This window comes from Temnothorax longispinosus, unplaced genomic scaffold, assembly GCF_030848805.1.
Source record: "Temnothorax longispinosus isolate EJ_2023e unplaced genomic scaffold, Tlon_JGU_v1 HiC_scaffold_41, whole genome shotgun sequence".
Lineage (NCBI taxonomy): Eukaryota > Metazoa > Arthropoda > Insecta > Hymenoptera > Formicidae > Temnothorax > Temnothorax longispinosus.
The window spans coordinates 69,062-93,333 of NW_027270242.1; the positions used below are offsets into that span (position 1 = coordinate 69,062).

Consider the following 24,272-nt stretch of genomic DNA (forward strand, 5'->3'; position numbering starts at 1 on the left):
GTAAAAAAAATAATGACTCTAAATCTCATAGTGATTTCGCCACTATAATATGTTAGAGTATAAATTGCAATAGTCACTCCAAAAAAGAGGGTTATCACTCTAATTTGAGTAAATGTACGTGACTCATAAGATAAAAGTGAATTTTTCACTCAAATTTTTGGAGCCGCTATACTCTATCGCGGAGTAATACGACCTCATTCTAAAGCTATGATGAATCACGATTCACTAAAAATTGACTAATAAATGACTCTAACAGAGTGAAATATTCTACTCAAAATTGTAGAGTGACATAATTCACTCCTATGGACACTGATTTACTGCACTCAAAAAGAGTGCCCTTTCACTCAAATGGTGCGATTTCACTCCAACGTATAGAGTAAAATTTTACTTTTTTTTATGGTGGCGAATTACTCGAAGTGCATAGGCTTAAATTTCACTTTTTGTTGCACTTGCATTTCACTCGTTTTGAGTGATAATTTCGACTTTTAGAGAGTACATTCAGCGGAAAAAACAGTTCGGTGAGCGACCAATGATTTTTTATTACTATTGATTTCTATACCAATAGATCCAGCGAAGAACTAAGGTCAAGAATCAATCATAAGAATCACTAAGCGCTTACTACACTAAGCTATTTTTTCCGTTGAATGTAGTCAATGTAAAGCCAATCTTATCACACAATAGTTTACAGTTTCCGAATTTTTAGAAAACATTATTGGGTATATAATAAGAATAAATTTTTTGCATAAACACACATATCTGTTATTAAAATTGTTTGTAAATCCAAAATTAAATTATGTTTTACCTAATCTATTTATATCTAACGTAATCTACCTTAATCTAAATTTTTTAAATCACTGTGTATTAAGGAGGGTGGTTAGTCAAATCAATTTGATAAGAATTAGTTAAAATTTATGGAGAATATTCGTCTATGGGAATCTGTCGTCCATGCCAAAGTTGAAGACAATCGTCTGCATGGTTGTCGAATAATTAATTATTAAAGTTATACTCTTGTCTCTCTTATACACGGGCGACACAGCATAAATGTTACCTAACCTGTAATGTAACTCTTGAAAGCATATTAAAAATGATGAGAATTTAGTGAAAATAGGTACAAATAACTCTTTACATATTTAGGAAGAACTTTTTCGAAGACTGAAATGATTCGTCTTTATAGTTATCAAGAAATTGTAAAAATAAAACAGGACCACATTTATTATTTCCACATTTCAATGTGGATAATAACGTATTTTTTAATTGTACAAACAACTCTTTTTAAACTTTAAGAAACAGCAATTAAATGCATTCCACATATTTATTTGCTAAAATTCGTTTATTTCACGCGACGAAAATCTAACCTATATGCTTTTTCCCTGCCGCGCGCCGCCTCCCCGCACGGAGAGCTAACCAACCTCCTTAATATATATGTTGAATTAATAATATTAATAATGTTTAATTAATTTTGTCTTTTTGACATTTGTGTTCTATTACATTGTGTTCTGTTTTTTATCAATAATTAATTCGAGCAGCTAGATACATGACATTTGAACTTTATTTACAGCGTTTAAAGTGCTGCAGTGACATTTGAATTTTATTTACAGCATTTAAAAATCATCCTTATTGCGTTTCCAAGTCACTGGAACTTCCCTTAATTAATTAGTCCGCTATTTTAATATTCGATGCAATGTTTGTAACAATAAGTTGTTTCGCGCGAGGATTAAGGGGATCCTAAAGTGAAGGCTGAACTTCCTCGACGTCGGTAATGTCAACATTTCTAAGGGTCGATTCAGACACAGCCGTGCCGTATCCGTACCGTGCACGAAACAGAAACATCAGACAAGGATGGAGACAACATTAGACAAGGATGGAGACAATAGGTATCCTTGTCTGATGTTCTGTTTCGTGCACGGTACGGATACGGCACGGCTGTGTCTGAATCGACCCTAATTCTGTTTTCTTGTCATACATCTATATCTGTCCTTGTCTAACGAGAGGCATCTGTCTTTGTTCGATTACTGCGCCATCTCTTGCCACACGCAATATTGCTTATCCTGTCAACCTGAATGTGCTTTTGCACATATAAAAGTTATATAAAGTAATCTTTTTTTCTAGGTTTTCAATCTTAGATCTAATTGCACGATATTGTTCTTAAATGTTGTCCCTAGGTCATGCCGGTCTAATTTTGTGGATATTTATCGTGGAATTTTTGTACAAAGCAAATATTGTCGTCACGTATACCAAAAATTAACAAAAATATTAATTTTTTTTCGTTTTCGATATAAATTTGACCACCATGACCTAGATTTTGATGCGTACTTTAATTCTAGACAAGAATTTTGCATTTCTATAAAGTCAATTAAAAGATTAGTGCTAAGAAAAAAAGCCGGTATTACAGACGGCTTTAGGATCCCCTTAAGGGATCAACTTAATTTATTGGAATATCGAAATTTTATCTATTGTGCATGAAAAAGCTTCTTAAGAATCATTAAAGATTGATATAACTTCGACAATATTACTTGGACTACTTAGGAGATATTACACGACCTTGAAATTCTAAAATATTGGGAAAAATAAACTGTAACGTATAATGGCAAACATCTCCAACTGAATCAATTGATAGTTGGTACATTGCTACGCTACAAAAAAAACAATACATTTCTTCTGTTTTCTTACCTTTTGGATTCAGTCTTTCAGGGTTAAACCATGCGTCTGTAAACAATACAATTAGAGAATATTAGTATTGAATTTCATCATTCAAACGTATAAAGTGCAAATGGTTACGGATTAAGAAAACCATACACAATACAGTGAATCTGTCAACAACTGATGTGAGACATTTGGCTGCAAAATCTATTAAGTAACAGAATTAGAATTTTTACGGTATGTGAAGTCTTCTTCTTGTTTAAATAAATTTTAAACATTTACGATTATTTTACTTTTGTCTTTTTCGGCTATTTATTTACTAATCAATATTTACAGAAGATATTATTATCAATAATCTAATATCTTTATTTTTCCTTGAAATAAATAAATAATCATGCTCGTACGTATTAAACAATTAATTGAAAAACGCCAATAAACAGCAACGATAGTTGTTAGTTAATTAGTTCAATGTATAATTTAATATATATAATAAATTACGTTTCGACTACACCGGGTCTTCTTCAGCCATATTTAATTAATATTATGACTGAAGAAAACTCGGTGTATATAGTCGAAACGTATCAATTTATTATTATACAATATATTAAATTATACATTAAATTAATTAACTAACAACTATCGTTGCTCGTTTATTAGTCTTTTTCAATTAATTATTTTTCCTTTACTCTATTTGATGTCAAAAGGCAAAATTTCCAAAAATTTTACACTCAAATGCCTCAATTAATATAATCTCAAAGTGCTAACAGAGAAAAACACAGATAATTAATTAAAGTTTTAAAGCGATTTCGATAAACTGCGACAGAATCATTTGCATGCATCTGAAGTTGTACAAGCGTTATAGATCAATTCTGTTAGCGTCCTTGGGATAACTGCAAGCGCTGAAAGGAAATGATAGAAACAAATTCAACACGGTATCAATGGATGCAACAAAGATTGCTTGTCTTTTCACAGCCACGTCCAAGATCGTGCAAATTATTATTTGTAAAAATTTGTTAATATCTTCGCGAGAGAAGAATTGTTCATTGTAAAAGATTAGTGCAAAAAATAAAAGATTAAACAAAACCGAGAAACGTAAAAGATTGTAATTTATATCACACACGATGTATTCTTGAGCTCATTTTTCAGGTTACGCTTCTATTAATAATCACGTAATAAATCGATACGGATGGAAAATGCTACTGCAGTGAAATAGTTGCATCGCTTCAAAGACTATCGAAGCACCGCAGTAGTTTCAAAACGAACAAATTTTATTACAGTACAGTCGAAACGTTCACATTATTTTCTTAACTATCGGGGAATAAACTATAAATCACTTCAATTATAACTCTCTTATTTGCGTTTTTCGGCAATGACCTTCTTATATGGCAAATAAATTATATTATTATCTATTTGTTAAATATTACGCTTCTCAATTATTTCGTCTAATACAAATTCTGACGAATCTATCGTTAAATTATGTTTCTTAATAATCTATTGCCATTATCTGCTGTTATCATAATGGAAATAACTGGCCGCATTATTCTAGGAGTCTACAGAGCTACTAATATTGGACCCGAGTTATTCATCCGACTCATAATTCTCCAAGTCAAACCATTCCTCGTTTTACTCCATAAGGGAACAAACGAAAGACAAACAAAGTAAGTACACGAGACAGGAAGGGGTCAAAGGAGTCAATACCCTTTCATTTAGATATTGTGTCGCACTCTATGTGTTAAGTGCATATAAATGTACAATCCTTTTATCATTTGCGCGTGCATCTTCCCCAAGTGTTAGAATAATATTGTGCAGTTCAAAAGCACGCAATTCGAACATGAGTCCTTTAAACAAAAAAGTATTTAAAGCTATATATTCCTAATATATTAGGCGTGTTCGTTTTAGCTGAACTTCTTACACGGTTCATCTTTCCTCTTTTTCTTTTCACGTTGGAAAGAAAAAAAGAAAAGATGGACCGTACAAGAAGTTTAGTTAAAACAAAGAGGCCTATTATCACAGTCTGCAAGGCAATAAGATATAATATCGAACAAAAAATATAGATCACTTGTCACTCAAGTGAGTAATTTTACTGAGCACTATAAGCCGTAATTGATAATGTCAGAAGGGCGCTCTATTGTTACTCTGAGTATCAATGCAGTAAGTGCAGATAAAGATTCGTTTGCCAGATGAAAATGCATAGGGTGTATAGTGCTCGATAATGACGGAAATGTCATGATTTCCTTCAATGTTACTATATCCCGGCTTTATATATATACATATATCGCGTGGAAAATAATCTCGAACTACACGCCAGCGCAAATTACATACACGCGCGCGTATCGCACGGAGAGTCAGGCCGAAGCAATCGATCGTGTGTGCACTGCGCAATATGACTCCTGTTGCCTTGAAACGGCGATACGTTACACGGTTCGCTTTGGAATCGAGGAAATCGCTTTTTCACGTTCGATGAAGAAGACAGCGCTGGAGTTTTACGATGCAAACACGGAAATAAGTTAAATGATAGGCGTTCGTTAAAAGTTGCCTTTGTAGTATATATTTTCAATATATTATGCATATATCACATATGTGCAGCGTGCACATATCACTAGCCTCGTACAGCGCGTCGTTATCGGACGCTTTGGTAAAGAACTTGTCTCTATTTGCAAAAATATTTTGTACTTTTTTCAATTTTTTTTAAAGTTGTTAATAATTAACGCGCACTGTTATTCGCAATTAAAAATGCTACTTTAGTAAAATAATATAAAAAAGTTATTCGGCGATATTTGCACATACAAGATGTTTCCTAAGTATAATAAGTACAAAAAATTGAAGGGGATATTCCGTGGTTTATTTTAGGGAGAAAAGGTCTTATAAACATATGCTCTAAACTGTTTCATTAAAATACAAGGTGTCAAAGATGCACGCCTCTGGTGGATCTAAAAATGTTTCATCGGTACTGGAAAATGGATATTCTATATAATAAAGAAGGTGAGATTTCTCGTAAAAAATTAATTTACTTTTTTTGAAAGAAAATATATTAAATCCTTGACGCGAGCATTTTCCTTCCTAAGGTGTAGAGATAGGTATAAGAATAGAATAACTAAATGAGTAAAATTATCGTTATCTTCTCGTCCTCCTATGTTAATTTGATAAAAGTAACGACAATGCAGTTATGCAATTTTCTCTTAGCAACCAATTGCCACCATGACACTTCAGACACCGACTGGATGACTTTAGGATAAAGTTCGAAAGTCAATTGTATGTACGTTGGTCACGGTTGGATCTCGTGGCGTTACGTAATGCAAGGTCGCGATGATAATTACTTCAAGTTGTAAAAAATCGTATCGCACCGCGCTGGCGTGTTGCAAAAGCAGAATTTCACCTGTTCGTCGGACAAGCGAATGCATTATAAAAACACAGTGAATTGTATTAATTTTATTAGTACATCGTGATAAAATATTACCAAGGAGTATTAATAATTAATATAATATAATCACAATGTAAAGCACTTGGTGTTTTGTATCTATCTTTTGTGCGGAGTAAAATTTCAAAAACCTTTTATATAAAACTTCTAACATTCGTTTGCAGTATTAACAATGTACGAAAGTATAATATCAATGTACAAAATGCGGCACTTTACATTTAAAAGCAGGTCTAATAAATTTATTTGTTGAGATATAATGCAATATTTATTTCATCAAAAGAATTAATTAAATTGGCACTAATTTAGTGTCAATAAAAGAAACAAAATAAGTTAATTGCTCCCTCCTCGTCATTCAGAATCGAATGTACACCCATTTTTGCCCAAAACGATGATTGTTTTTATAAGTATCGAGACTTTCGAAAAGACTTCGAGAGATGCGAGTATCGATTTAACATGCCTTTTTTTAGAAAGGATTGACATTTTCTACAGGCATTCCATCTACAATAAGAACTATATAAGAACGAAATGAGCTTCGTGGACTCAACCCAAATGGGCAAATGAGTTCAATATAAACGCGAATAGTAGTGATGTTGGAACAAATGTTATTTGCAGGTAGTCGGCCGATCGATAACCCAGTTTCGATCGGAGATTCTCCGATATCTCGGGCAGGTAGCATCTGCGCAGGGCGAAGCCCAGGTCACCGACATGAAAGCGATCATCAACGAGGAATAATTAAAATCTGCCTGCAATCCAATTTCACCTTTCGACGAAGAGACACCATGATAGATCTCGCTAGCAGTGGGGGGATGTGTTTTCCCTAATATCGTTCGGGAGTAGAATAAAACATGTATATAATTTTTACAAATTAGAGCTCCGAGTATTGAACGTGCTCGCGAGGGGGATGATGGAGGTGACCGAGAAGGGAAAAAAAAGAAAATTATCCTTGAAACGGAGGTGCGGAATGTCGAGTTAAGTGTCGAGAAAAACCTACGAGGGTTCAGAATATTCCAGAAGCAGGGACTGCCGTTGGTCGTCGACGCAGGGCTGTTGGCGCCGGCGCTGGGCCGCTTGCAGACCTGGTTGCCCTCATCGACATTCTTAGCAAGCGCGGGGCACGTCGCTGTGTCCAAGTCCGCCATCCTTACGCACACCTATGGCCGAGGTCCTCGCGCGACGCGCACCTCTCTCACTGTTCGCCGAGCTGAGTGTTCGGTGTTCACCGCCGCCGGTTCGGAGTATTCTCTCTTTGGCGTGTCAGCGCGCCTGGCGAACGTTCGCGGAAGCGATGGCGTATCTCGTCGCGCGCGCGCGCGCGTGTGCTGAATGACGCACTTCGACAACGACGACGGCGACGACGGCAAAAGTAACAACGGTGCCGAGGATGACGATGACGACGACGACGACGAGGGCGTAACCCCGTTTATTGTTTCTGGAGATGAGAACGAATCCGCGGCGAAGAGGAGCGTGTTCAACTTTTGAGAATTCACACAGCTAACCGGTATTTCGGAGTTGAGAACTGGGGAGAATCCCTAATCCGTAACTCGTCGCACAGCGAGATGAGGACTGAGGCCTGTTATCGACCCACCGGAGGTCTTTCGTTTCGAGCCCTCTCCCCGCCAAACCCTCTGCCCCCCACCCTGCAGGCTCATCGCCATATTGCTCGGAACCTCGCACCTCGCAGTCCTCGCACTTCGCACTTTAGCGGCCGATGAGAAGCTACGTGACAAACTGATCGCGATCGAAAAACCACAACGATACTCAAAAGAGATTTCGTAAATATCTCACAATTTAATAATAATTTCAAGAAATAAATCCAGTAAAAACTGGACAAAATAAAAAGGAACGCTTGTATCTTAAAAGGTTATCTTCTTTCGCTTTTGCATCTAAACAAATATAGCAAAAAATATCTTGCTTTAATATTTTTGCACAAAATAATGAGACAAATCGATCAATGTAAAAATTGTAAGTAAATAATACAAAATATTTTTCTTAGAAAGAATATACAATTTATAGATAATGTTCAAGCGCAAATGTGTTATTAATTTTCTTGTTTTTAAAATAATTTTTTGCAAAAAACAATGTTTTAAATAAAAACATGTTATTCCATATGGATTTATTTTTTCCAAAATAAAAGATTACTTTTTCCATAAATGTATCATCAACCATTTAACAATACATCGTGTATCTGATATTATAAAATACTATAAAACTTCCAAAATACTAATTATTTTTTAGTGTTTCTAGTAGGAAATATCTTGGATCGTTCAATAACATTTCTTCTTCTATACAAATCTTTATAACTAATGCCGATTAAACAACGTGATCAAATTAGAGTCAAAATATCAAAATGTCAAGAGAAATTTTGTTCACTTATCTGTATATAAATTATTTATAAAATAATCTATAAAAATTATTTTATCTACGGACACGCTTTGATAAAAATATTCTGATATTTTCTAATAAGAAAATTAAAAGTTTAAAATTAAAAATGTAAAACATATATAATCTTGATAATATTTAGTTTTAGGGAACCACCTCCAATTTCCATAATTTTGAAATATGTTGTCAAGGTCATCACCTTGAGTAATGTTGTGAAGATTTTAGTTGGGGATCGTTGCTACACTGAAATATATGTATATATACCTACTGGAACGCGCACTGCCTACGCTAAGCGGAAAACAAGGGAAAAGATAGACTGTTCAACGCTTCAAGGGGGCCACCTGTCTTTTGCTTCCTCATAGAGGTTTTCATAAACCTCGTATATGGACCTTTGATCGCATATAAAGCTAGGTCTAATCAACTAAATTTTAAAGAATTATATATGAAATAGGGGTAGAAAAGACCGAAGAAAAAATTGGTTTTTTAGTTTTCGATGCCAATGTGTTCAGAATGTTCTAAAACGTTGGTGAATCGCAATTTAAAAAAGTGTGTGTGTGTGTGTGTGCGCGTGTATGAAATAGAAACAGAAAAAACTGAAAAATATAATAGAACTAGCTTTTTTGCCCGCGCTTTGCGCGGGCTCAAAAGCTTTTCCTTTTGAGATATATAATATACTGGTTACCCGGGGCTTCGCCCAGGCGTCTTTCTTTTAAACGACTTTATTTGTGTTATTATATTTGTGTTCTGGCTATTCTTATTCACCAATGTATAATTCATAAACATATATTTTTAATAGCTTTTCACGTCGCCCATAAGGTACTATTATTAACGCGTTTTTTTTTAGTGGTTAATACCAACCTTCCTTTAATGATACTCTATATAAAATTACATGTATAGCCTATACACTTTTTAAGCAGAAATCGGTAACCCCTTTACCGATCCTCGCCAAATTCAAAACACAACCTTTTTTTAATGATAATCTATACAAAATGACAAATATAACATGTATAACTTATACACTTTTTAAGCAAAAATCGGCAACTCTTTCACCGATTTTCGCCAAAATCAATACCAACCTACCTTTAATACTCTATCCACAAAAAGAAATTAACTTGATATCTTAAAATTTACGAAAATTAGAGCAATCACGTAGATTTTTTTAGACAAAAATCAGTACCCCTTTATTAGCAGTTTTTTAAATTCTATTATATTTCTCAATTTTCTACCTCTATTTCATATATAATACTTTAAGATTTGGTTGATTAGGAAAATCTGAATAGGAAAAGTCATTAAAAGTACGACTCTTTTAAAGAATTAAAAATTTTAGATATCCCGAATTTTTTTTTAAATTGGGTTGTAGCACAATGGCACATAGCCTACTCAGAAAGATATAAGCTATCCACCAGCGTAAAAATTTTTGAAATCGATTCAATAGTTACTAAGATTACCTTGAACAATAGCACAAACAAACTTTCTCTCTTTATACATAATAGTAGAGATATATATTTATTTATCCCACGCATCGCGCGGATGCGAAGAAATGCACGCGAGCGAGCTACGGATGCAATATTGTTAGAGAGTTTACAAAAACCGGTTCCATTTCTTCCACGAACTACTCATTCATTAATGGATCGATTTTCTGGAAAACGGAAAAATTGAGCCCATCGTCATTAGAAAATACTTAATTATTATCATAGAAATACTTTAATTGGAAACTGGTATTTATAAAAATCGGTAATAAAAAATTGATTTTGCGCCTAATGTTTTGCCAGGGGTGTAGAGAATAACTGTGCCAAAGTTGGCCCAGATCGGTCAAAGGGTTTAAGGGGATGCTGGAGTCGCAGGCGAACTCGATCAGCGTCGATAAAGAAGTGCTCACCGATTCTTACACATACCTACAGAGCGCCTGCTGTAGGGCTACCCATTATACTGATCCGTAATGTTTTTGGCTGCATTCGGGGAGACGCGTAACATGTGCATATGAAATTTTCAAACACACTTATACTAAAGCTCGCAGCTCATTTCTGCAAGCGCAGGATTCTTCTTTATTGTATTTTCGAGACAGCTGCAAGGTTTTTGTATACGTACACAGTCTAAAACTTTTATGTGCAGCAAATGTTGTCATGAGTCGACCGCAGAATCGAAAATAAAACTGTAATTTTCTAATGTTTTTTCGTTTTTCATACGCAAATGGTGTCTGCTGTCTTCGTTATCGTCCATACTTTAATTCTGGACAAAAAATTTTTAATTCGGTGAAATCAATCAAAAGATTAGTGTGTCTAAAATATCGTGGTAAAACAGACCTGTCTCCAGCATCCCCTTAAGAGTGTATAAAAAACAGACATACAGACATTCTATTTTTCACATTCAGTTTTTCCAGGGGTGTAGAGTCCATTAATAAATGAGTAGTTTGCGGTCAAAATTTTGGCAACAGTTTCCAGAAAATCGATATATTAATAAATAATTAAATTATGATGGAAAAACTTTATGAACCGGTATCCATAAAAATCAGTAATAAAAAATTGTTTTGCGCTTATATTTTGCACAGGGGTAGAGAGAATAACTGTGCCAAAGTTGGTCCAGATCGATCAAAGGGTTTAAGAGTGTATAAAGAACAGACATACAGACATTCTATTTTATATATAGAGATTAGAAAAATTGCTAATAATAAAGTGGTTACCAATTTATATCTAAAAAAATCTGAATGATTACTCTAATTTCCGCAAATTTTGAGATATCGAGCTTAATTTTTTCTATGAATAGAGTATCATTAAAGGTAGGTTGGTGTTGAATTTGGCAAGGACCAGTGAAGGGGTTACCGGTTTTTACCTAAAAAGTGTATAAGTTGTGGTACATGTAATCTTATATAAAGTATTATTAAAGGAAAGTTGTTTTGAATTTGGCGAGAATCGGTGAAAGGGTTACCGATTTCTGCCTAAAAAATGTATATGGTACCGAGACGAATCGGATCACAGGGCGAATTGGATCAATATAAGTTTTAAGACAGTTTTCGTTAGTGTTTTGTTTCCTCTTAAATTCATATATAGAGTGATAAATTCAATGTTATATCGATGTATTAGCTTATATTGACGTAGACATTAAAATGCAAACTTAAGTGAATTGTTTTTTATACATTTCGTATTTTAATATAACTTTCTAATAAAGCATTTTGGAACTTATGTTTATATAACATTTTTTTCTTATTTCTGCTCATATTAGAACATACTACAAAGTTTGTTCGGAAAAACCTGGGATATACTTCTCTCTTATACAGGGTATTTTACTTCCTCTTTCTATCTAACGACCAAGAAACATGTTGTTCAGTGTTTGTCGAACCCTGCGGTCATTATGGAGCGAAATGTACCATCATTCTAAAACCACATCCGTATTCGGGACGTCTTCCAGAAGGTTTTGAAATTTATTTAATCATTTTTCTCATAACGATGGTAAACAACCTTGAATGACGTTAAAAGACCAACATATCATAGGTCAATGAATTCGTTTCGGAATAAGCTATAGGTTTTAGCTAAACGGTTTAGCTACTTCCATTTAAAAAAAACAAAGGTTACCTTGAAATCTCGGAGAAACTTTCACTTATTGTTAGACGAGACTTGTCCATAATAAGATCTCCCCTCGAAACAGAGTAAGTTTCTTTTGAAATACTTTTCGAACAACGAATGGTTCGGTAGATAATTGTATGGAAAGATTAAAATGGGATATCTTGTATAAAGATATTTAAGGTAGCTCGAGCATCAGCGAAAACTAAGATTTTTGATTGGCATTAAACTATGTTATTCTATAGAACATTATACGTGATCAGGAATTAATTCACGATTTTTTACCACGTAATTACGGAAATATAAGAATTCAAAGTTGGTCATCAGTTTTACATTAGTTTTATATGTGAACGACGTGCACAATCGTAATTTACGAGATTTTACGAGTATTTTAAAACGAAATTGAGGTTTGAAAAACAGAAGATCTTATCAATTAAACTATAACAAATGATTTAAAAAAAAAAAAACGTTAGTTTACCATTGCAATAAAAAGATATTCAATATTAAAGCAAACAAAATGTAGCTAACAGAGAAACTCTGGCTAGGCTGCGTCATCGGAAGCGTCACTCGGGTGTGCTCCCTTCTCCTTCTAACTTGCTGAGATAGAAGAAGAGGGGAGTGTGCTCGTGTGCGCTCGGGTGACGTTTCCGAACGCAGTCAGGCAGCTGGCAACAGCGCGGACCGCACCTAACCTCACTGTCGGCGCCAATGTCAAAATAATTAGAATTAATGACCCAAAACTTCCAGAAAGTCATTTTTTATCATTATTATGATAGTTGAGAAACTTACGACTATATTGCACCCAATTTTTTAGATTTTTGTTACAGTCGTTTTGACAAATGTGAAGTTGGTACCCCTCTGTGTAAGACACTTCGTTTTTAATTAATTACCTGTATCTGGGATTAATTACATGATGTTATTATACATTTCTGGAGACTAGAAGTTTCACGGAACAAGGTGATACCAAATATACATTTTTTAACTGTGAGAATACTGGAGCGCCCTGCTCTTATCTCTCTACTTCCTCTACTCTCCCCTCCTCGGGGGTGTACCGATGCTGCGCGGGCCGAATAGGCCCCGACGCGCACACACGAGATCTGGCCGCGTTAAGAAGCGGTTGTTCTAGAAGGAGAGTTATAATATACATTTATATATAGTCATTAATAAGAGTGTTTTTTTTTAATTTGACCCACTCCCGGCACCACGATCCTCTCAGGTTATGGGCCCAGCACGCTTCCACTGCGCATGAAAAATCGCGTGTGCTTGTGCAGTAAATTTTGTGGGCGCGGAAAATTTCAAGAGGCAAGGACCTTATATACAGTGTGCTGAGATTCGAGGTGAGAGATGGCTGATGGTGTGCAAAAAGCCGATGCGGAAATGTCGCAAGAAGCCAGTATAAGTAATATTTTATGTGTTACCTTGTTACCCGAGAAAACACGGCGTATAGGTACGCATACGCATTGAAGTTCTGTGTGTAAATGCGTAATTGTACTATAGGGGTGAGTAAAAATACGCTCGTGGCGAAAGAGAAAATCTTGCGACAAAGTAAAAGCCGGGAGTGCGTGAAGTCGTTGTTCTTAAAGGAAAATGCACATATTAAACGCGACTTCATAAAGTATATCATTTAAGGAAAAATATAAAAGAAAAGATGTAAAATTTAAGAAAATTAAAAGTGCAAGTCAAAAAAAAAATAAAACGGTGCGACAATGATACTGGTGTGTGGTGTGCTATTTGAGCCTTGCCCGCGCGGTCAAAAGAATTCAGTTGTTTTGGTTACGAGAATTGATATGCGCGGCCAGAGCATAACAGAGAACTCGAAGGAGAAGGAGCGCGGTGCGTTGCGCGACGCTCGAGCGAAGGAGTAAAAGAAAGAGGTGAGAAAGATATAAGACATAGCGCGCGGCTGAGCTCTTTCTCTATTACCGAGTAAAGACATATGTTTACAAATGCGGGCTCTTGGCGCCTTTTGATCGCTGCGGCTCGGCCAACCCATGGGTATACATATACAAATGTATGTATGTGAACATCAGATTGAATTAATATATGCATATATCAACGGAGAGTACATATTCAATGGTGCAAAACTAGGTGTGATCTTAAGGCGAGTTATTGGTGTGTTAAACTATTATTTAGCTCAAATAATTAAACTGCAGTTTGGTTTTGCACCATCTAAATTGCGATTAAACAAACTGAAAATTTAGAGTTATAACAATATTTTGCTAATTCCAGATTAATTAACTAATAAAATGTTTACAGTAAAAAGGGATCTTCTGGATCTGTGGGAACAAAGGAAATAATTCAGATCAAGGGACTCAACAGAACGGCGGAAACTCTACAGAGAAAACAAATAATCATAAAGGTGAGCATGATATTTTAAATCTAGCGCGTGGTGCCGTGTCTCTGATAGCTGATAATTTCGATATCACGAATACTAAAACTAGGTGTTTGAATACTGAATCTATAAATCAAAATAGATTCTTTTCGAATTTTCTAGCAGATTCAGGTGCGACCGAACATTTAACGAATTCTAAAATTATTTTCAAGACATTTGATGAATTTGATAACGGTGTGATTAAATGTGCTAACAAAGATGAGTCAGCGGACTTAAAAACGGAGGGAGCTGGAAACATTGAAATTAGACTAGAGAACGGTAACTTACTAGAAATAGACAAAGTCATTTGCGCAGAAGCTCTTACAGAGAATTTATTGTCACTACGAAAATTTGCAGAGATGGGGTTAGGTATATATTTAGACAATGAAAAGATTGATATTTTTGACCCTATTTCTGAAGAATTATTTATTACCGGTGTGTATAAAAGACTATATTGGATAATAGAACTAGAAATTCTTAAAAATAATAAGTATGATAAAACATCACATAAAATAGTAAACAGGCGAGTTATAGCAAATTTAGCTGAAAAAATATCAGGTGCGAGAAAATATATTACTCGTAGTGTGACAGCCAAAGAAAAGACACAAATAAACTCTGAAACTGACAAAATACCGAAAGAATCTGAAAAGAGCGTACAAGAAAATGAAATTGGTAAGAATATTGGTGAGAATATTGGTGAGAATATTGGTGAGAATATTGGTGAGAATATTGGTGAGAATATTGGTGAAAATATTGGTGAGAATATTGGTGTGAATATTGAGATTCATGATGAGATTTTAAATTCAGGAGGGAGAGATGATAAAGGCTGCATTCGGAGAGCGTGCTATTAGCGCTATTGTATCATTCTATCTTTATCGCTCATTAAATGTAAAACAAGGATAGAATAAGCAAATAGCGCTAATAGCGCGCTCCCCGAATGCAGCCAAAGGTGAGAATGAGAAAGATATTGATAGAAAAGCGTACGAACACTCTAATTTTGATGTGACTATTTGGGACCGTAAACTTAGTAATATTGATGAGTTACCTATTGTAGAGATACCCAATTCAGAATCGCCCTTTTTAGAGAATTATAAAAAATTTGCAGAAAATAACAAAGCGATGCTGTGGCACGTTAGATTCGGCCACGCGTCAATTGCGTATCTAAAGGCTTTACAATTAAAGTTTCCTGATAACAAACAATTAAAGGAAGCAGTATTTGACCAATCTTTTTTAGATTGTGAGGTGTGTAAGATTTCGAGATTCAATACTTTGCCTTTTAAAACTACTTGTAGGAGAGCGACAGAACCGTTACAGATAATACATGGAGATGTCATGGGTCCGATTACACCACTTTCTCATCCTAAGGGCTATAGATATATTTCAGTGTGGATAGATGATTTATCTAGATTAGCAATGGCATACCCAATGAAGACGAAAAGTGACACAGGTCACTGTTTAGAGATGTTTGTGAGAAGTGCTCGAAACCTACTAGGTTATGACGCTAAGGTGTGTTATTTGCGTACTGACCAGGGAACAGAATATACGGGTGGCTATACAATCGAGGTTTTAAATAAATTAGGTGCGGAATTACTAGCATGTCCTGATACACCTCAACATAATGGGGTCTCTGAGCGCTTCAATCAGACAATCCAAACTAAAGTAAGATCATATATTTATGATGCGAATTTACCAGAAAATTTATGGGACTTAGCCTTAAGTGCAGCTGTTTATGCTTATAATAGAACTCCTCACAAATCCAACGATATGGTTATTCTATTAGAAAGATTTGCCTCACATCATAGCTTTCACATAGATCAAATTAAGAGATTTGGGTGCGTGGCTTATATTAAAGTTCAAAGAAAAACAGGTCCGAAATTTAGATTTGAGGGAAGGCGAGTTATTCTGGTGGGATATACTCCTACGGGATATATATTTCTCAAGCCTGAGGAAGGCAAATATTATGAGAGTAGAAATGCAAAGTTTAATGAAAAGATTGTATACGGAGATAAATACAAGAAAAGTGACATTAACGATCCTCTTTTAGTCTTAGAAGAAATAGATAAAGAAAAATGGTTCGTTTTTAATAAAGGTGAGAACAATAAAGGTGAGAATAAACCCGAAGAGTTTTTAAAACCGGAGGGAGAACCTAAGCGTAAAAGAGGTAGACCTAGAAAAATTGAATTAAATCCTAAGATATTAAAACCTGACAATAAAGCAGAGACTAACGGTGAGTCTGTAAATAATACTAGTTTTTCTAACCTACAAATTGACGAAAAGTTAAAAGCTGATGCGTTATTTAATGCAGAATCTGAACAAGCAGAAATTAAAGATAATGATGAATTATATCATGCTCTTTTAGCTGATATTAATCTAGACCCTATTAACTATAAAGAAGCTATGTTGACAAAAGATAAGAGACTGTGGCAGAAAGCAATCGAAGACGAATTAAATTCTATGAACAAAAACGAGGTGTGGGAATTGGTGAGTCGTCCAACAATAACAAGCGATGGTAAAAAGGCTAATATTATAGATTCAAGGTGGGTTTTCAAACAAAAGATCGAATCAGATAGAAAAATTAAACATAAGGCGCGACTTGTCATTCGAGGTTTCAAAGATAAAAACTATTATGAACTAAGGGAGACATATGCTCCTGTATCAAGATTGCCTCTGGTGCGTTCTGTAATCGCAATAATTAATAAACACGATTTAGATGTTTGCCAATTGGATGTGAAAACAGCATTTCTTAATGGAACTATTGATGAGGAAATTTACATGGAAATACCTGACGGTGCGAATTATACTGATAAAGATAAAAGAGAAAAGGTGTGTAAACTTAAACGAGCTCTTTATGGATTACGTATAAGTCCAAAGCGTTGGAATATCAGATTCACTGAAGCTGCTCTGAAAATGGGACTTCAGAATTCAAAATTAGAACCTTGTATGTTTACTTGGAGAAATGAGGATAAGTACTTAATTTTGCTTTTATATGTAGATGATATACTAGTAGCGAGTAATGATAAAGATAAATTAGAAGTCCAAAGCGTTGGAATATCAGATTCACTGAAGCTGCTCTGAAAATGGGACTTCAGAATTCAAAATTAGAACCTTGTATGTTTACTTGGAGAAATGAGGATAAGTACTTAATTTTGCTTTTATATGTAGATGATATACTAGTAGCGAGTAATGATAAAGATAAATTAGAAGAAGTTAAGACAGGTTTAAGTAAAGAATTTGAAATGACAGTGCTAAGTGAACCAAAAGAATTTCTGGGTATAGCTATAAGGCGAGACAGACAGAACAAAATAATTGAATTAACCCAAGAAAAATATATAAGAAAAATCTTAGCTAGGTTCAACTTTAGCGAAGCACATGCTCAGAAAACGCCAATGGTTACTACTCAAGTAGCTAACAGAGAGAGAAAATTGCGTGAGACGGACATTGACGGTGATATACTATTAACTACAGAAAACAAAGAAAATGTTCCTTATAGAGAAGCAGTGGGCAGTTTGTTGTATCTGGCAGGTGCGACAAGACCCGACATTTCTTATGCTGTTAACGTATTAAGTAGACACCAAGTGAATCCAACTACTAATGATTGGAAAATGGTTAAAAGAGTTTAGATACTTGAAAGGAACGAAAAGCTTGGGGCTAAGATATTTAGGTGAGACAAATGATATACAAAGTTATTCTGATGCAAGTTTTGCAGATTGCAAGAATTCTTTAACTACATGTGGATTCGCGATTACATTATATGGAGATGCGATAATCTGGCAAACACATAAACAATCTTATGTTGCGTTATCAACATGCCAAGCAGAATATGTCGCTATGAGTGAGGCGTGTCAAGAGTTGATGGCTATTAGTAATTCACTAAAGTTAATTTTGACTGAGTCATTCTTCCCTATGACTTTATGGTGCGATAATAGAGCTGCGGGAAGTAGTGCTGAAACTAATGGTGGGAATAAATTAAAACATATGACTGAGGTGAGAGAGCATTATGTCAAAGAGTGTGTTCAAAGAAACCATGTAAAGGTTAAATGGATAGCATCTAAAGATCAATTGGCTGATTTGTTTACAAAGCCTCTTGCTTTTGAATTACATAGCTATCTAGTAAGCGAGCTTATAAATACTAAATCTTAATTTGTTAAGTAATTTATATTTCACAGGAAATAAGTAAGCGGAAAGATAAAGCGTGAGGCGTGTTTTTGGCGAGGATCTAGCTTAAAAACTATCAAAGACTAAGAGCGGTCGGGAGGGAGTGTGAGAATACTGGAGCGCCCTGCTCTTATCTCTCTACTTCCTCTACTCTCCCCTCCTCGGGGGTGTACCGATGCTGCGCGAGCCGAATAGGCCCCGACGCGCACACACGAGATCTGGCCGCGTTAAGAAGCGGTTGTTCCAGAAGGAGAGTTATAATATACATTTATATATAGTCATTAATAAGAGTGTTTTTCTTAATTTGACCCACTCCCGGCACCACGATCCTCTCATTAACACATTAATAAAAAAATTTTTTCGAGTGCTCTATTTTGACTCACGACAACGCTCGAGCTACCTTAAAGAGATTGTTGTTTAAAAAGTATTAATTTGAAATTTTACACATATTTCTTGACACATTTTCTATCACACAATAATTGCTCTAATTTAGAAATATGTGTTCTAGAAATCATGTTTTTATATCGTGATTCCGTAGTCGTCAATTCAAAAAATATTTGGATGCAATCTAAATAGAATTTCATGTTCATAGTGATGAACATCAAGCCTCGATTATATGTTTGCCAGAGGCAATGCGCGAGCGCACCTCATACACTCGGAAATGCGCATGATGATTGTCGTAATAACAAAATGTCGATTGATGATGTTTTACGTTATTAGTTTAGGTACGAAGCACTTTTACTTTATATAAAGAAATTGACTATAAAGACATAAATAATTTTTATAAAGCAACTAGACCAAACTTCAATTAACTTAATCGATTAAATAATTAATTAAATTATTTATTTATTATGTAAATCGTAAACGGGATTATAAAGGATAAAGCAACCAAATGAGAATTTTAAATTGTCAGTGTATATTGAAAAAATCAGCGTAAGTGTCGTTTACTCGACCCAACTGGCCAAATTTATTTAAAAAACGCTACGTTTCGACCGTGATTTCGGTCCTTTTCAAGCGTATAGATACAAATTATTTATTAGTTCAGCATAATGCCCAAACTACGCCACATCTAAAAACGGATAAAGATCTAGCGCACACAAAAAAAGTAGTGATCGTTTAAATGAGTTTAGAGAAACATAAAATGCCAATAAGCTTATCTTGTTCAAAGGTTTGAATTTAGGAAATATATGATGCAATACTTCATAAAAAATTAAATTGCTTCTCAGAGACCTTGTTGAATGTGCAATTATACACGATACAATAACTCTGAGCAATTAATACAACCATTGATCAGTTTGAAGAGAAACATCAGGTCTAAAAAACTTTGCCTTTTTCTTAATACCCCACTAACAGTTAAGTTTATTTATGCAACACGTGCATGGAAAGTGCCCCATTACGCACGCTACGCGTGCGTGATAGACCACTTTCCAGGCACTTGCAACATAAAATAGGGAGTGTAAGTCGTGTGTAAAGATGAAAATTCCCGGGTGCGGAGTTTACGCACGAGCCGAAGGCGAGTGCGGTAACCGCACCCGGGAATTTTCATCTTACCTCACTTGTTACACAAATAACTATTAACATGAAATCATACGTGTGGTCGAAGTAATAAAGAGAAATATAGGATTTCCTGTAAGAAAACTAACTCTTCGGAGAAAACGGTGTTGGATTCTTTCAATTACTGCACAATGTTTAATTTGGGAGATCAAACAATTTCAGCATATTCCAGCTATGGCCTGACCAGCGAGTAGAATAATAGTTTTAAAGTGTGAATATTTTTGAAATATTTACAAGATCGCATTATAAATCCGGGTGCATATTATAAATGCACGGCTTGTGATAATTTGAATATGCATTTTCAAAGAATAAATAATTTCATAAAGGGGCTAGCGAACAAAGCTCGTTCTTAGTGCTTATAAATATAAGCGACGAATATACATATATATTCCAATTTAAAATTGCGAGTCGATAAATGTCTGACTGAAATACAGCTATCGTTGGAACATTAAAAACCCTTCCCTCCCCGAAATTAAATCGACGCGATCTAATTATCTAAAAACTGTAAAGAAATGATTGCGAAAAATATTACATCAGCCAGGATTCGAACCTGGAACTTCCCTCATTCCATGTAGGGCGTCGTACCAATCATACACAACAATTACCCACACAGCAAAATATATCATCTAGAAGATATCTAAATGAATTAAAAAATAACAAAATCTAGAACAATTAAGTTATCTAATCCTTTCTTGCAAGGTTTCCTAATAAATTCATCATAAAAATATTCAAATTGTACCTATTAAAAATTATTCGATAAATTTTTTAAAATGTTGGATAATTTAAAAAATGTTAAATATTTTAAAATTAGACATCTTGAATATGTAGGAAATTTTTATTTAAAAGTGTTTATATATGTTTAAAATGTTTAAAATTCTTAAAAATAAAGTTGTTATGAAATAGAAAGTGAATTTTATAATAAAAGTGTAAAACATTATATAAAAAAAAAATTTTTTTTTAAACGTATAAACTTTCAAACTTTTCAACATATTCAAGACTTTTAAACATCCAAAATTTTCAAGAATTTTAAAAATTTGTTTGTTTTGAATAATATTCGAAGAATGATTCGAGATTGTCGTCATACCTATATGCAATCTATCAAATTCAATTCTGTTCAAACGTATTATTAAATCAAATTAGGAGTATGTTGATTTAGTGCATTCTTTAAACATATATAGAACAATTTTATGTTTCATCATGTAAAAGTTAATAAACAGTTTCTGATGATCCATCAATATATGATTACATACACAATAGAATATTTTGTGTATTTTTGCTTAAAAAAGTTCATGTTGAAATTTTTGTGTAAAATAATCAACACATACATGTGTAGATTTAACATATGCCTGCTATATGTTAATTGAACTTAACAAATTTAAAATGTAAAATTATTTTAAAAATATGTTAAAGTAACACAATTTGAACGTATTTATTAAATGTGTTAAAATTTACAAAAAAAGAGTGTTGATTTTACTTTATAACAGAAGTGAGAATAAAAATTTACAAAAAAAGGAGTGTTGATTTTATCTTACAATCTTAACTTCAACTTAAAAATTATGTTAATTGTACATAATTAACCTCAAATTACGATCAGAATTACATTTCCTTTCTATTGAAATATTTTAACATATAGTATTGGTGTTACCATTTAACACATCCATATTATATTAAATTAACACAAAAATTTGAGTGGACCGTTTGGAACATGTGTGATTTATGTTATATATAACATAATTCCAAAATTTTAAAAGAACAGAAATTGTCACATTTATAATTTAATTTGCAGTTTTATTCTAAATAAACAATAAATAATTTATATATAATTAAATATAAAAAATAAATATAAATATAAAAAATAAAATATAAATATAACCAATAAAATATAAATATAAAAAATAAAATATAAATATAAATATAAATATAAATATAAATAGAACAAATATAAATTTAAATACAGATATATTTCGAAAACTAGGAGGAAAAACGACGAGAAACAGATTAATTTTTCCAAGTAAGTCTTGCTGCATAGCTCATCGTTAAGATTGCCATCACTGAGGTCATCAAGTGAAAATTAAAAAATGTCTCATTCAATAAAACTTTATGAATAGACTGTTATCTCTTTAAGAAATTAAAAATAAAGAATGATATAATACAAGAATAAACAGAACAAATTTTTCGATCATCGAGCCAATCCAATCTACAAATTGCTATAATTCCATCGTTTAGCATCTGCGTGAATTATTAGTGAATTCCTACAATATTAAGCATCGATAAAACAGGAATTTATAGAAAAATTATTTTTAATTTTGTATAATAAATGTAAAAAATTAAATATAAGAATTGTAACATTATATACAAATGTTTTCTAAAAGGTGAGATTAATTTAATTATACCGCTTAATTAAATGTTTAAAATATTACTTTTAAGCATCGATTGATATGATTTATTGGTATCTGTCACAAATATTAAAAATAAATAATAACAAAAGGTATATTGAAATTATAATCATAAATAATAAAATCATATAATGATTTATATCTATATTAAATAGAAGCAGAAAGAGATATTTGTCTGTAGAGATATATGTAAGGTTGACTCTAACACAAGAAGTTGGATCTCTGATCATTTGAAATCAAGTTTGCTTGTATTGAAAAATTAATTCTATTTGTGTACTAATTTATTGCTATGCTTCTACTTTTGTTGTTTAAACCGTTTAGTAAGAAATTGCATTCAAATGGGAGAGATGGGAGAGAAGAGGGGGGAGGGTCTATTCTATATGTTTTTTCAATATGGAGCGAGCCAGTAATGTCAAACTGTCTTGCCTTTTCACTTTGAATTTCCTGCTAAGCGATTTGAGCAACTAAATTGAGAATATAGAGCAACATATTAGGAAATAAATAGCACTGAGTTTTTTAACAGATGCAAATTGGATTTGTAATAATGCGGATTCTAGTTTAATATAATATCATCGTTATACTATCTCACCAGTTAATGTAAAGTTGAAAGTTGATCCACAGAAGTGTCAAAAAGCAACACTAATATACATACTTGTACGATAGGTACGCAAGAATATATAATCTTTTTATAAAAATTTCAACTTTTTATTCCAACTTTTTTCTTGATTAAATCATATAAAACTTCGTTTAATTGTATTGATTTCCTTCAAGCAAGTTTCCTTCGTTTGACGCAATATAATCTCATTTCAAGATTATATATTTTCTTGCGTATACACAAGTATATCAGTGTTGATTTGACACTTCTTTTTTTTCTGTACGGATTCATACGTATGTAGGGGAAACCGGGGCACCATGAGCCACGGAGTACCATGGGTCATTGACTGTTTAGGATCTAGAATGTTTAGGTTGATATAACTAGTATCATGTGACAGTTACTTCATTGCCCATATTTCGTATCTAGGCCGCAGGGGGAAGTGATCCGCGCAGTTCCTTGGGCCTAACGCACCTACGGCATTACCGAGTTCAAGACACCGCGGACATACACGAACAATTATACATACACTCATACACTTACACAGTTTCGAGTTTAAAGTCTTACGAGTTTACGAGCTTATATTACGCAGTTTAACTTTTGCTTGAGACGCTTTTATTGAGGCGTTCATGTTGATCTAGTCATAGTTCCTTTGTTTTGATGTGATACAACTAGTTTCGGTTTTGCTACTATGACCACATGGGCTACCCCCACGGTCTTTCCTTTATTTGAATAAAAAAAAAAAAAAATTTCGTATCTAGGTGATAGTGATCAAAGTCCGTTGTCTCGAGACGCACGTGACATAAATGATTTTCGTGATGCGTAAGTAACCTTTTTAACTGATTAAAAAAGTTTAAATATTGGTTTTGTAGTAGAATATACATGTACTGAAACTCAGGTCCAACTTTCTAGCTTTCTTTTGTGATTTTATAACACTATAAATAATCATGTATTATTTATTTTGTTAATTACGTTTACCGTTTTCTATATTAAGTGCATTCGGGGCACCATGGGACACTCAATGCTGGGGCACCATGGGTCACACATTAACATATGCACGCCATTAATAGATGAAAATTTACAGTCAACGGCATAAGAAAAAGAAGTAGCTGATAAGGTGCCCAAGCCAGTTTAAAAGTTCCGTAGAAATTAGAGCCTATCCAAAGACAATACATCAGTATGGAATTAGAAAACATAGACAGCAGGGTAG

The 24,272-nt window shown here is 33.8% G+C and overlaps 1 protein-coding gene across 6 annotated transcripts in view; it reads right to left on the reverse strand.

The window, feature by feature from the left end:
- Nucleotides 1-24,272, reverse strand: part of Rtnl1 (reticulon) — a 76,031-nt gene that overhangs the window by 17,594 nt on the left and 34,165 nt on the right. For 2 of the 6 annotated variants that reach the window (XM_071797029.1, XM_071797028.1), the window contains exon 2: nucleotides 2,671-2,706. The exons of 1 other annotated variant lie outside the window; for it this stretch is intronic. In XM_071797029.1, the coding sequence (XP_071653130.1) occupies nucleotides 2,671-2,706 (36 nt within the window). Of the gene's footprint in view, nucleotides 1-2,670; nucleotides 2,707-7,049; nucleotides 7,598-24,272 lie in introns of those variants that run through there. 3 more of the 6 variants (XM_071797033.1, XM_071797032.1, XM_071797034.1) reach the window with 3 other exon arrangements.